Raw genomic sequence first — 14,295 nt, 5'->3', positions numbered from 1 at the left:
GTTTCTTTGTACTGCTATGAACCGCGTTGTTATAGGCGTACTCCTCAAACGTAATGAGCTCGCACCACTTGTCTTGGTGGTAGTTGGTGTAACAACGTAAATGCTGCTCTAGGGTTCTGTTCGTTCTCTCCGTCTCGCCGTCACTTTGAACGTGGTAGAGGGCGGCGACGGCCGGGGCGGCCCCCAACAACCCCAAAAGCGCCTTCCAGAACTTTGAAATGGGTTGGGGGCCTTGCGGTGGGAGACCACCTTAGCGGTGGCGGAATGGAGGCGGTAAACATGTTGAATGGTGGCCGTTACTTGAATTCAGGAGGCGGAGGTTGGAAGCACATGGAATAAAATGGAGCTGTTTAGAAAATAAGTCTACCACCACCCACAAAACCGTGTTACCGCCATGACTTTCGGGCAAATCTGTAATAAAATCCATGGAGATGACTTCCCAAGGGAGGCAGGCCACCGGGAGAGGTTTCAATGGCCCATAGGGCTTTCCCGGGATGGTTTTGGCTTCTGCACAAACCAAGCAGCCCTTAATGTATGCCTCAATGTCGCTGCGCATTGCGGCGCCACCAGAACTGCCGGCAGACCCAAATGCAGAGTTTTCAGAAAGCCAAAATGTCCCTTGACGAGCGTGCATCGTAGCAAGCTTCAAGAACCTGCTTAACTAGCGGGAGGAGGCACGTACCAGCATTCCCCCCTCCGTAAACTCCATTCTCCAAGCGCGGTTGGGAGATTAAACTTTCTTCCGCTGGAGGCTCGTGCAGCCCGGCCTCCTCAAGTTCCCTTGGGAAAGGAGAGACGAGACTAGGAATGGGGGGGGTGGAGGCCCGGAGCGGGCGTTTGAGATCGGGTGACAGCCAGCTAGCTGGGAGGGGGGGAGAAAGGAGCAGTGCGTGGAATGTCTAAGTAAGGCAGCTCCACCCCCCTCCCCGGGTAGTCAGCGAGAGCCAGCGTCAGCCAGTTTATTGGTTTTCCCGGGAAAAAAATGGACTGTAAAAGAGAAACGAGAAAATCATTCGGCCCAACTTGAAATTTGTTTTACTTGAGGACATCTTGAAGGGGGTGGAAAGAGCTGCCAGGTTTTTGTGATCCGACCAAACCTGAAAGGGGTGTTTAGCCCCCTCCAGCCAGTGAAAGCCAGAAGTGGAGAGTGCTACTTTGATGGCGCCGGTCTCTTTATCCCCTACAGTCCAGTTGAGTTCAGCACCAGAGAATTTCTTGGATAAATAAGCACACGGAACCAATACCATCTTTATTTATCTGCAACAGGGCTGCCCCAAGTGCTTTGTCCGAGGCATCCACGTGAACCACAAGCGGGAGATCTGGGTCAAGGTGCTTTAGGATAGGTTCGATGGTAATTAGCCTTGCCAGACTTTAAGAGTTGAAAGGCTGTTTGACACTCCTCAGACCAGGAAAGGGGGGCCCCGGGCTTGGCGGACAGTGGATCTTTACCCTTAGTGCGTAGGAGGTCTGTGAGAGGGAGAGTCAGTTCAGGTAATTGGGGTATAAAGTCCACGATAGAAATTAGCAAAACCAAGAAAAAGATTGGAGCTACTTTGCGGTTGGTGGGGGCAGGCCATTGGAGGACTCTGCGTCAATCTTAGCAGGATCCATTTTCAAGCCCACCGGTGAGATCCATTAACCCAAATAGTCAATGGAGGTCTGGTGAAAACAGCATTTGGAGAGTTTGGCAAAGAGAGGAATTGTTGAGCAAGCGTTTCAATACCTCTCGAACTGTGTTTTACAAAGCTGCTCTTCTATGGTTTGTGAGTAAAATCAAAAGCGTCATCTAAGTATACCACAACTCCCTTGTACAATAAATCATGGAGAGAACTTCGTTGATAAGGGCCATAAAAGCCCCGAAATTTACCAACGAATGGCATTATTAAGTATTCAAACTGTCCAAACTTTGTGTTAAACGCATGATCAAGTGTTCATAGCCTTCAGCAATTCTGACCCTGTAGTAAGCTTCTCTCAAGTCCAATTTAGTAAAAATGCGCCCTTTGCCGAGTGCATCTAAAGGTCATTGATCAAAAGGCAAAGGATATTTATTGGACAGGGAGACCCGCGTTGAGACCTCGATAATCTGTGCAAAGCCGTAGGAGCCATCTTTTTTTTTACAAACAAAGCGAGAACTGGCGTGTGTGTGTTTGGTAGCCCGTCGTATGAACCCTTGAGCGAGGTTCATGTCCAAGAAGAGCACGCAGTTCCTTCTCCTCATTGGAACTCATCACGGTAGATTCTACGCTTTGGGCAGTTAAGCCCCTGGTTGTATGACGATTTTGCAGTCAGTGTCTCTGTGGGGTGGCAACTGATCGCATTCCTGCTCCTGAAAAGCTCTGGCTAGATCATGATACGCGGGTGGGAGGCCAATAGAGTCGGGAGCGATAGCTGAAGAAGCCAGGGAGGGGGGTGTGTCAGGAGAAGTTGGGTTTTCCCCCCAATTCATGTGTTCACCGCGGGGAGGGTCAGTGAATTCTAAGATGGTGCTTTCCAAATGAACTTTGGTTCATGTAACAATAACCATGTAATGCCCAAAACTATGGAGTGTTTGGCCACTGAGCCAAAATAAAACTAATTTTCTCCCAATGGTCGGCATAGCGGAGAGGAACCGGCTGTGTTTTAGACTGGGCCGGTCCTTTGTTCCCGAGGGGGCTGCCGTCCCATTTGGGTGAATGGTATGGGCTTAGCCAGGGGAACTTGGGCCAGACCTAGCCCCTCGGCCGCCTGGGGCCGCCTTCAGCACGGGGAGCAGCCAGAGTCCACAATGGCCGAGGCTATCATGCGAGTGTGTTTGCAGCGGGGTTGGCCAGAAGCGGCTTGGACAGTAATGGGAGCGCTGCCTTCACTCACCCGGCGTCAGGAGTCGGGCCCATGTCCATGGGGGCTGAAGAAGAGGCAAACAGCTACTTCCCCCTCACTCTGGGTATTCGATGACCGCTTTAGAGCGAGCCCCGTCGAGGGCGGCCCCGATCTGCGTGGTGGCTTGGCAGATGGAGTCTTGGCGTAGCTGGAAAGGCGGTTGGTTTTTGTTTCTTGGGACAGTTGGCGGCTAGATATTAGTGGCCCTCCGCAGTAAAGACACAATCCCAGTCGGCGTGGCGTTCAGAAGGTGGTTTTAGGTAGAGGCGGCTGGGCAGCGGGTGGGCACAGTGGTGGGTTTTAGGCGTGGGCGGCCTCCGGCACGCAGTATTCCAAGCGAGACGCCACCTGGGACCCCAACTGGATCCAATCTGCAATAGTGCGAGGAACCCGAGATTAAAAACACCGTTTCCGCGCAGCTTGCCGTCCACAGCATCCGAGAATTATTAAGCATTTCATGCGTTCAGGCCACTCAGGAGGAAGTCGGTAGCAGCATGCATACGAAATTCGAACCCAAATTCTGCAAGCAGGCGGTTGCCTTGCTGGATAGTTTTGATAGTGCCCGGATAGCTTCATTCTCGGCGCCTGGATCTTTAGGCCCAGCTCTTAAGGCCCCAGGAGGAATCGCGGGCACCGTGCGAGAGTCTTCATCTTGCCAATCCAAAAGCGTCACGAACCAGCCGCCTGCTGCCCCATCCAGGCCTGAGCCGATGTCCCGTATTTTTTCGCGCTCGGACCGGTATAAATCATCATAGTCTTCCAAGTGGGCATTGAGTTGCAAGATGAAGTAGGGAAGTTTGGAAGCGGTCCCATCGAAGCGGGCTGGTATCGAGGGGCGATAGTAGCCCCGTTCCGCAGCTCTTAAGCACCAGCTGGGGCGGTGGTTGCGTGGAGTTGAGCAGGCTGGGCAGGCAGCTGTTATGCGGGGGGGGCGAGGAATCAGGGGCGCTGGCGGTGCAGCGCTGGCGTTTGGGTGGCAGGACGAATGTACGTGGCCCCACAAGCGCCAGCGTGATGCGGTAACAGCATAGACTCCAGCTTGGGGCTTCCTGGTCTGCTGCCTCCTTAGCTCCCTCTCCAGCGTAGCCAGCTCCACTCTCCCTTTGGTCAGTATTCATCCTGAATGCGCATGCAGAGCAGCTTTTTCTCGTTCCAATTTAGCCAGTTCGTCGGTTTAAGAGCTTCCAGTGAGCTCACTTTGCGTGCGCCAGGGCCCACCGGCAGCTTCCAGCGTTGCCGTTGTAAATCCAGTCTGGAGTGTTCCAGGACTTTATCATGGACACTGACAGATTCTGGGCATATTATTGTCGTTGGAGCGCTGTCTTTAGCGCGGTCCAACTCGAGCTGGACTTCTTTGCGTTGCCGTTCCCGGTCCCTCTGCGGGTTTAAGCGCTCTTGCTGCAACTGTGCCCGTTCCTCCTCCCATAGCTGGCGTTCGAGGTCCGTAGCTGTGAGCATCTACGCGGTAAGCCCCACTTCCTCATCCCAGGTCTCCTTCGATGGGAGAGGGAACAGATCCGGCTGGGAAGTGCAGGCTTTCTTCGGAATCTTAAGTCGTCTGGAAGCGGTGCATCGGAGAACCACCAGTAGCCACCGGTGGCTCCCCGAGGCACCTCCAGGTGCGATGCGCTGGCCCGGGATCAGGGGGGTCCGATTGAAAGATGGTACGGATACCCCTCCCAATCCCAGGTTTAGTCCCAGTATCCTTCCGGGCCGGGCCCCCGTGCTGTGCCCGCGGTGAGGTTAGCTGGGAGCATCACCAAAATACGAGTCCAGGAATGCGTTCAATGGATTCCTGGAACGCATACATGAAAGGTGGTCAGGCCCGTCTCCTCCACTGACAGGTTGCATCTGAGGTTTTGTAATCCACACGCAGCGGGTAGAGATCCGATCCACGGAAACTCGATCCGCCAGACGAAAGCGCCCCAAGCGGCTCATGGAAGTCCCCATGAGTGGAAGTCGTCACGTCCCTCGTTCCAACGGAGTAAAGGAAGACTTCGTGCTGATCTGAGGGCGGGAAAGAGCCTGTGAGGCCCGTTCTCCTGCCGGTTCCTCCAGATCCAGAAGGGAAAAGTCGAGGCCCTCTTTGGGGGCTACCGCACCTTCCGCTGTAACATTCAACCTCTCCATGTCAAGACACCAGAGGTCCACTGCACTAGGAATATAGATGAATTAAGATTCCTGCCACAATGTAGAGGAATTCCATAGAAGCAGAAATAAAAGGCTTTTTGGATGTAATGGTGGGGGGGGGGGGGGGTGGGGGGGGGGGGGGGTGGGGGGGGGGGGGGGTGGGGGGGGGGGGGGGTGGGGGGGGGGGGGGGTGGGGGGGGGGGGGGGTGGGGGGGGGGGGGGGTGGGGGGGGGGGGGGGTGGGGGGGGGGGGGGGTGGGGGGGGGGGGGGGTGGGGGGGGGGGGGGGTGGGGGGGGGGGGGGGTGGGGGGGGGGGGGGGTGGGGGGGGGGGGGGGTGGGGGGGGGGGGGGGTGGGGGGGGGGGGGGGTGGGGGGGGGGGGGGGTGGGGGGGGGGGGGGGTGGGGGGGGGGGGGGGTGGGGGGGGGGGGGGGTGGGGGGGGGGGGGGGTGGGGGGGGGGGGGGGTGGGGGGGGGGGGGGGTGGGGGGGGGGGGGGGTGGGGGGGGGGGGGGGTGGGGGGGGGGGGGGGTGGGGGGGGGGGGGGGTGGGGGGGGGGGGGGGTGGGGGGGGGGGGGGGTGGGGGGGGGGGGGGGTGGGGGGGGGGGGGGGTGGGGGGGGGGGGGGGTGGGGGGGGGGGGGGGTGGGGGGGGGGGGGGGTGGGGGGGGGGGGGGGTGGGGGGGGGGGGGGGTGGGGGGGGGGGGGGGTGGGGGGGGGGGGGGGTGGGGGGGGGGGGGGGTGGGGGGGGGGGGGGGTGGGGGGGGGGGGGGGTGGGGGGGGGGGGGGGTGGGGGGGGGGGGGGGTGGGGGGGGGGGGGGGTGGGGGGGGGGGGGGGTGGGGGGGGGGGGGGGTGGGGGGGGGGGGGGGTGGGGGGGGGGGGGGGTGGGGGGGGGGGGGGGTGGGGGGGGGGGGGGGTGGGGGGGGGGGGGGGTGGGGGGGGGGGGGGGTGGGGGGGGGGGGGGGTGGGGGGGGGGGGGGGTGGGGGGGGGGGGGGGTGGGGGGGGGGGGGGGTGGGGGGGGGGGGGGGTGGGGGGGGGGGGGGGTGGGGGGGGGGGGGGGTGGGGGGGGGGGGGGGTGGGGGGGGGGGGGGGTGGGGGGGGGGGGGGGTGGGGGGGGGGGGGGGTGGGGGGGGGGGGGGGTGGGGGGGGGGGGGGGTGGGGGGGGGGGGGGGTGGGGGGGGGGGGGGGTGGGGGGGGGGGGGGGTGGGGGGGGGGGGGGGTGGGGGGGGGGGGGGGTGGGGGGGGGGGGGGGTGGGGGGGGGGGGGGGTGGGGGGGGGGGGGGGTGGGGGGGGGGGGGGGTGGGGGGGGGGGGGGGTGGGGGGGGGGGGGGGTGGGGGGGGGGGGGGGTGGGGGGGGGGGGGGGTGGGGGGGGGGGGGGGTGGGGGGGGGGGGGGGTGGGGGGGGGGGGGGGTGGGGGGGGGGGGGGGTGGGGGGGGGGGGGGGTGGGGGGGGGGGGGGGTGGGGGGGGGGGGGGGTGGGGGGGGGGGGGGGTGGGGGGGGGGGGGGGTGGGGGGGGGGGGGGGTGGGGGGGGGGGGGGGTGGGGGGGGGGGGGGGTGGGGGGGGGGGGGGGTGGGGGGGGGGGGGGGTGGGGGGGGGGGGGGGTGGGGGGGGGGGGGGGTGGGGGGGGGGGGGGGTGGGGGGGGGGGGGGGTGGGGGGGGGGGGGGGTGGGGGGGGGGGGGGGTGGGGGGGGGGGGGGGTGGGGGGGGGGGGGGGTGGGGGGGGGGGGGGGTGGGGGGGGGGGGGGGTGGGGGGGGGGGGGGGTGGGGGGGGGGGGGGGTGGGGGGGGGGGGGGGTGGGGGGGGGGGGGGGTGGGGGGGGGGGGGGGTGGGGGGGGGGGGGGGTGGGGGGGGGGGGGGGTGGGGGGGGGGGGGGGTGGGGGGGGGGGGGGGTGGGGGGGGGGGGGGGTGGGGGGGGGGGGGGGTGGGGGGGGGGGGGGGTGGGGGGGGGGGGGGGTGGGGGGGGGGGGGGGTGGGGGGGGGGGGGGGTGGGGGGGGGGGGGGGTGGGGGGGGGGGGGGGTGGGGGGGGGGGGGGGTGGGGGGGGGGGGGGGTGGGGGGGGGGGGGGGTGGGGGGGGGGGGGGGTGGGGGGGGGGGGGGGTGGGGGGGGGGGGGGGTGGGGGGGGGGGGGGGTGGGGGGGGGGGGGGGTGGGGGGGGGGGGGGGTGGGGGGGGGGGGGGGTGGGGGGGGGGGGGGGTGGGGGGGGGGGGGGGTGGGGGGGGGGGGGGGTGGGGGGGGGGGGGGGTGGGGGGGGGGGGGGGTGGGGGGGGGGGGGGGTGGGGGGGGGGGGGGGTGGGGGGGGGGGGGGGTGGGGGGGGGGGGGGGTGGGGGGGGGGGGGGGTGGGGGGGGGGGGGGGTGGGGGGGGGGGGGGGTGGGGGGGGGGGGGGGTGGGGGGGGGGGGGGGTGGGGGGGGGGGGGGGTGGGGGGGGGGGGGGGTGGGGGGGGGGGGGGGTGGGGGGGGGGGGGGGTGGGGGGGGGGGGGGGTGGGGGGGGGGGGGGGTGGGGGGGGGGGGGGGTGGGGGGGGGGGGGGGTGGGGGGGGGGGGGGGTGGGGGGGGGGGGGGGTGGGGGGGGGGGGGGGTGGGGGGGGGGGGGGGTGGGGGGGGGGGGGGGTGGGGGGGGGGGGGGGTGGGGGGGGGGGGGGGTGGGGGGGGGGGGGGGTGGGGGGGGGGGGGGGTGGGGGGGGGGGGGGGTGGGGGGGGGGGGGGGTGGGGGGGGGGGGGGGTGGGGGGGGGGGGGGGTGGGGGGGGGGGGGGGTGGGGGGGGGGGGGGGTGGGGGGGGGGGGGGGTGGGGGGGGGGGGGGGTGGGGGGGGGGGGGGGTGGGGGGGGGGGGGGGTGGGGGGGGGGGGGGGTGGGGGGGGGGGGGGGTGGGGGGGGGGGGGGGTGGGGGGGGGGGGGGGTGGGGGGGGGGGGGGGTGGGGGGGGGGGGGGGTGGGGGGGGGGGGGGGTGGGGGGGGGGGGGGGTGGGGGGGGGGGGGGGTGGGGGGGGGGGGGGGTGGGGGGGGGGGGGGGTGGGGGGGGGGGGGGGTGGGGGGGGGGGGGGGTGGGGGGGGGGGGGGGTGGGGGGGGGGGGGGGTGGGGGGGGGGGGGGGTGGGGGGGGGGGGGGGTGGGGGGGGGGGGGGGTGGGGGGGGGGGGGGGTGGGGGGGGGGGGGGGTGGGGGGGGGGGGGGGTGGGGGGGGGGGGGGGTGGGGGGGGGGGGGGGTGGGGGGGGGGGGGGGTGGGGGGGGGGGGGGGTGGGGGGGGGGGGGGGTGGGGGGGGGGGGGGGTGGGGGGGGGGGGGGGTGGGGGGGGGGGGGGGTGGGGGGGGGGGGGGGTGGGGGGGGGGGGGGGTGGGGGGGGGGGGGGGTGGGGGGGGGGGGGGGTGGGGGGGGGGGGGGGTGGGGGGGGGGGGGGGTGGGGGGGGGGGGGGGTGGGGGGGGGGGGGGGTGGGGGGGGGGGGGGGTGGGGGGGGGGGGGGGTGGGGGGGGGGGGGGGTGGGGGGGGGGGGGGGTGGGGGGGGGGGGGGGTGGGGGGGGGGGGGGGTGGGGGGGGGGGGGGGTGGGGGGGGGGGGGGGTGGGGGGGGGGGGGGGTGGGGGGGGGGGGGGGTGGGGGGGGGGGGGGGTGGGGGGGGGGGGGGGTGGGGGGGGGGGGGGGTGGGGGGGGGGGGGGGTGGGGGGGGGGGGGGGTGGGGGGGGGGGGGGGTGGGGGGGGGGGGGGGTGGGGGGGGGGGGGGGTGGGGGGGGGGGGGGGTGGGGGGGGGGGGGGGTGGGGGGGGGGGGGGGTGGGGGGGGGGGGGGGTGGGGGGGGGGGGGGGTGGGGGGGGGGGGGGGTGGGGGGGGGGGGGGGTGGGGGGGGGGGGGGGTGGGGGGGGGGGGGGGTGGGGGGGGGGGGGGGTGGGGGGGGGGGGGGGTGGGGGGGGGGGGGGGTGGGGGGGGGGGGGGGTGGGGGGGGGGGGGGGTGGGGGGGGGGGGGGGTGGGGGGGGGGGGGGGTGGGGGGGGGGGGGGGTGGGGGGGGGGGGGGGTGGGGGGGGGGGGGGGTGGGGGGGGGGGGGGGTGGGGGGGGGGGGGGGTGGGGGGGGGGGGGGGTGGGGGGGGGGGGGGGTGGGGGGGGGGGGGGGTGGGGGGGGGGGGGGGTGGGGGGGGGGGGGGGTGGGGGGGGGGGGGGGTGGGGGGGGGGGGGGGTGGGGGGGGGGGGGGGTGGGGGGGGGGGGGGGTGGGGGGGGGGGGGGGTGGGGGGGGGGGGGGGTGGGGGGGGGGGGGGGTGGGGGGGGGGGGGGGTGGGGGGGGGGGGGGGTGGGGGGGGGGGGGGGTGGGGGGGGGGGGGGGTGGGGGGGGGGGGGGGTGGGGGGGGGGGGGGGTGGGGGGGGGGGGGGGTGGGGGGGGGGGGGGGTGGGGGGGGGGGGGGGTGGGGGGGGGGGGGGGTGGGGGGGGGGGGGGGTGGGGGGGGGGGGGGGTGGGGGGGGGGGGGGGTGGGGGGGGGGGGGGGTGGGGGGGGGGGGGGGTGGGGGGGGGGGGGGGTGGGGGGGGGGGGGGGTGGGGGGGGGGGGGGGTGGGGGGGGGGGGGGGTGGGGGGGGGGGGGGGTGGGGGGGGGGGGGGGTGGGGGGGGGGGGGGGTGGGGGGGGGGGGGGGTGGGGGGGGGGGGGGGTGGGGGGGGGGGGGGGTGGGGGGGGGGGGGGGTGGGGGGGGGGGGGGGTGGGGGGGGGGGGGGGTGGGGGGGGGGGGGGGTGGGGGGGGGGGGGGGTGGGGGGGGGGGGGGGTGGGGGGGGGGGGGGGTGGGGGGGGGGGGGGGTGGGGGGGGGGGGGGGTGGGGGGGGGGGGGGGTGGGGGGGGGGGGGGGTGGGGGGGGGGGGGGGTGGGGGGGGGGGGGGGTGGGGGGGGGGGGGGGTGGGGGGGGGGGGGGGTGGGGGGGGGGGGGGGTGGGGGGGGGGGGGTGTGGGGCGGGTGGGGGGTGGGGGGGGGGTGGGGCGGGCGGGGCGGAGGGAGGGGAGGGGGGGGGGTGGGGGGGGGGGGGGGGGGGGGGGGGGGGGGGGGGGGGGGGGGGGGGGGGGGGGGGGGGGGGGGTGGGGGGGGGGGGGGGGGGGGGGGGGGGGGGGTGGGGGGGGGGGGGGGGGGGGGGGGGGGGGGGGGGGGGGGGGGGGGGGGGGCACATAGCTCAGTGTTGGGCAGTACTTGTCCTGGGTGCCATCATTAGTAGATATGCCCCAGGGTGAGAAAATGGGAACTTGCCCTCCGTAAAAAAAGAAAATCCTCCCTGTAATGCGGAGCAGGTGTTGCCACTGGTGTCGCTTGCGTGGGGCACTTCAGCTGCTTCACGGACCTTCTGTTATTTCTTCCTTTCTTTCTTTGCAGATCCGCCCCCATTGCAGCAGCCGCCGCCTCCGGCCGACGGGGTCACTCCGCCTCCTGCAGGCGCACCAGCGGCCCCCACAGCGCCCTGATGGGGTCCCACAACCAGGAACGACTCATGCTGTGCCAGTAGCAACCAAAACCTCCCTTCCTCTGTTTCTCACGTTCTTCCTTTCACGGCTCGAGTTCCCTGCAAATGCAGATTTGCCACTTTAGCGGGGCGGTCTTCGCTTCTGTGGCCTGGACCACCGAAGCTTTCGCTTACCGGGAGCAGACCCCAGGCTCCATCTGCCCCTTCTTGGTGCTTTGCCCTTCGGCCTCGGGTCTCTCTCGGCAGCCTCAGACGAAGGCTCTGACTTAGCTGACCCCCAAAGCACCAAGATGCTGCAACGCCCAGGCGTGGGCGCAGAGGGACAGAGCAGCAGCCCCACCTCGCCCCCTGGCCTTAGCACCCTCGTAGTTTACACTGCAGGGGGGCAACCGTTGTTCAGAGGCTGGGCCCAGCTGAGGACCATCGATCAGGGAGCTGAATCGATTGGCACAAGTGCCCCACAGTGGCATGAGTGGGTCCCACTCCCATCTTTCCAGGGGAGAAATGGGGAGGGGAAGTAGTTGATGTTGCCCCCCCCCTTCTCTCCCTCCTCCCACTGTTGTTCCTCCGCAAGCACAAGGAAGGCCTGGCAGCTGCCTCTTTTGGGGAGCAAACGTTGTGTGCATTCTTTTCTTTTTAAAAAATGAGCATGCAAGCAGGCCACTCTGGGCACCTGCCGTGTGCCAGCGTGTGAGATCATATTGGAGCGATGCGGGGGGGAGGGGGGTCCTTGTCCAAACTACCTCTTGCAGACAGCTGGCGGGGGAGGGGGGCAGATTTGGCCAAAAAAAAAGGTACTTGCCTCCTTTTCGGAGTTTCCCTGATGGGAGCTGAGAAAACTCTGTGGGCCTCTCCCCCACCCCCCTCAAACACACACCCCTCCCCTGGCTGCCACCCACTTTCTTCAACAACATTCCATCTGTTCCCCAAGCTGGGACAGGCACGGCACACTGGGGCGAGGGGAGGGGAGGGGTCCTTGACTCCCCCAGTTAAATGTGGGTAGTCTCCCTTCCTGCTCCTGTTCTAGGGAACGTCCTCTCTGTCCTGGCGCCACTTGGTTGTTTCTTCCCCATTCCAGTCTGCTTCTTGCCAGTAGGTTTTCATGTCGCTCTGGAACTTCAGCGTGGGTGGATGCTGCAAATGTGGCAAAGGTTGCAGTGAGACCCCAGCCCCCCCCCCCCCCCCCCCCGCTCGCCTTGGGCACCCAGGAAAGTAGCCAGTGAGGACAGCTTTATCTGGAGCCCCATCACAACAGGAAAAAGGCAGGCTTGGGGGGGGGGGGCTGAGCTCCCTGGGGAAGCCCCTGAGGCCCAGTTCTGGGGCTGCCAGAAGTGGAGGAGACCGGTTCCCTTGTGCTCAGCCGCCTTGGCGGGAACCCTGGTCCCATCGCTTGGGCATCAGAGGGCAAGGGGCCGCATCCTCTCCTTCTCTGTTCCCTTGCCGTGACTAGCGAGAGACCCCGGCCTCTGTTCTCCCCCAAAAGTGCATCCAGGTGTGCCCCCACCCCGCCCCTTCTCCGAGAGGAAACTTCCTTCCAGCATCTTCCTTCCCCCTCCCCTCTCCCCACATCTTTGGAGCAGCATGGAACTGCGATTCCAAACAGTGTCCTCTTTAGACTTCTTCTCCTCAGGTTGTTTTTAGCGAGATCCACTTCCAATGTAAAGGTTCTAGATGGAGACCTTGTTTTTTACTCGACTGTCAACTGTGTCCTGCGCTCTGCTTCACAAACGGTTCACACGGTAGCATTTTCTGTAGAAGCGAGCAAGAGGTGACTTTTTTCTTCCAATCTGCTCCTGCGTGTGAGGGGGGAAAAGTTTATTCTTGCAGCCACCCAATTTTGTGAAATAAAAATGCGGGTTTTTTTTAACAGAAAAATAGATCTGTGTCTGGTGGATTTATTGGGGTGAGCGAGAACCAGTTCAGACTTGCACCTGTGCTTAAGACTGGTCGTGGATATTTCAGCACCCTCAGGGAGAAGCTAGTCACGTGCACCCGATCACTAGCTGATGAGTTCACGTGCAGGAAGATCTCTGGCCATTCCACTCGGCCATGTGGGCAAAATCTTCTTTGTGGATTGGGCCATGCAATTGACACCCTTTTGCTTCCCACTCTGACACCCGAAATCATGGTCCCCTCGCTTTGGTACGGCAGGAGCGACAAGATTCAGGCTCAGGGTAGACCAGACCTGGGCATTATATGGCCCGCGGGCCACATCCGGCCCGCCGGATGACCCTGACTGGCCCCCCTGCCGTGCTGGGAAGCGAGGCATCTTTGAAAGCCCCGCAGAAGCCGGTTGCCTTGGCTGCCGGCTTTTACGGGGCTTTCAAAAGCGCCTCGCCCCCCCTGCCTTTTGGCCTGGCCCTCCACAATATTTTCTGTTTCTTATGCGGCCCCATGGAAATAATAATTGCCCACCCCTGGGGTAGACATACATTTTGATACAGGAGCTGTGGCAGGCAGATCTGAGAGAGCTCCCCGTGACATTGATGCCGGCAGGGACTGGACTACTCTGGGACCTGATGCAAACTTCTGCTGTAATTGGGGAGTGCGGATCATCAGGAAAGGGGTTGAGGAGAATGAAACTGCCGGTCTAGTCCTGCCTTATTCAAGACTCTGTCAAGGCCACGTTGCGAGTGTCACGTATGGTTCTGGTCACCGCATCTAGGACTGAAACTGGAGAGGCCAGGAGTCAACAGAACAGAGCAACCAGAAAGATCCTGGGCCAGAAGCACCTTCGCTACCAAGTCCGGCTGCAGCAGGGGTTTCCTCCATGGCTGGCATGGGCACGCGGGCTCCCACCGAGACCTTTTCCTTAAACGGTAGAGGTCACTGGGGAGGCAACATCAGTGGTGGGATCCAAAAATTTTAGTAACAGGTTCCCATGGTGGTGGGATTCAAACTACCGTAGCGCCAATGGGGCTGGGTGGGGCACAATGGGGGCGGGGCGGGGCATTCCGGGGGCAGGGCTGTGGCAAGGATGCAGCCGCTGCGCCGGTCCTTGGGCGGGAAACGAATGCACGCAGGCGCAGGCTGCCACGCACGCCGGTGCACCTCCTGCTAGACTGCTTCCAGTTCTGCGCACTACTGCTGAGAGGAGGGGTGTAACTAAGGCAAAAATCACGTGGCAAAACCACCAATTAGTAACCCCCTCTCGGCACACACCAATAATTAGTAACCTACTCTCGGGAACCTGTGAGAACCTGCTGGATCCCACCTCTGGGCAACATGATGGAGGTTTGGGGCAGGTGGACAGACAGACCGACCCTTCTCTCCTGCTACGTTAGAGCTCAGGCTCTCCCCAGGAAACCAGCCGCAGATTCAGGCAAGGCAACGGGACGCCTCGCTTTGCTTGGGAGGCCGCTGGCCGTGTGTCCGCTGCCCTGAGGTGTGGTGTCTGGTGGGCTTAAAAGGGGATTGGAGAGATTTCTGGAGGGGAGACCTCTATTGCCATGAGAGTCAAGTCAAAACTTCTGTTTCAGTGGCCAAATACCGCCGACAGTGGGGAGGGGGCTGTGTGGAGTCTTCCCTGGGGCTGCGGGAAGCAAGATGCAGGGCTGGCCGGGCTCCTGGGCTGGCCCAGCGAAGTCTTCATGTTGGATGAGGTGAAGGGCCCGCCCTTAAGAAGAACAACAAGAAGAAGAGTTTGGATTTATATCCCTCCTTTCTCTCCTGCAGGAGACTCAAAGGGGCTTACAATCTCCTTGCCCTTCCCCCCTCACAACAAACACCCTGTGACGTAGGTGGGGCTGAGAGAGCTCTGAGAAGCTGTGACTAGCCCAAGGACACCCAGCTGGCGGGTGTGGGAGTGCACAGGCTAGTCTGAATTCCCCAGATAAGCCTCCACAGCTCAAGCAGCAGAGCTGGGAATCAAACCCGGTTCCTCCAGATCAG

General features: G+C 68.7%; 1 protein-coding gene across 1 annotated transcript; it reads right to left on the bottom strand.

Annotated features, from left to right (window-relative positions):
* Positions 1-2,914: 2,914 nt before the first annotated feature.
* Positions 2,915-10,874, bottom strand: LOC125440667 (basic proline-rich protein-like). Its single transcript, XM_048510526.1, has 5 exons — positions 10,745-10,874; positions 10,285-10,401; positions 9,963-10,194; positions 5,111-6,140; positions 2,915-3,007 (listed from the first exon to the last, which is right to left on the bottom strand). The coding sequence occupies exons 1-5, from the start codon at positions 10,872-10,874 to the stop codon at positions 2,915-2,917; spliced, it is 1,602 nt and encodes a 533-aa protein (XP_048366483.1).
* Positions 10,875-14,295: the final 3,421 nt, after the last annotated feature.

The sequence above is a fragment of the Sphaerodactylus townsendi genome, linkage group LG11 (assembly GCF_021028975.2).
Source record: "Sphaerodactylus townsendi isolate TG3544 linkage group LG11, MPM_Stown_v2.3, whole genome shotgun sequence".
Taxonomy (NCBI): domain Eukaryota; kingdom Metazoa; phylum Chordata; class Lepidosauria; order Squamata; family Sphaerodactylidae; genus Sphaerodactylus; species Sphaerodactylus townsendi.
The sequence above is the reverse complement of the archived record's forward strand: the minus strand, read 5'-3'. Positions and strand labels throughout refer to the sequence as shown.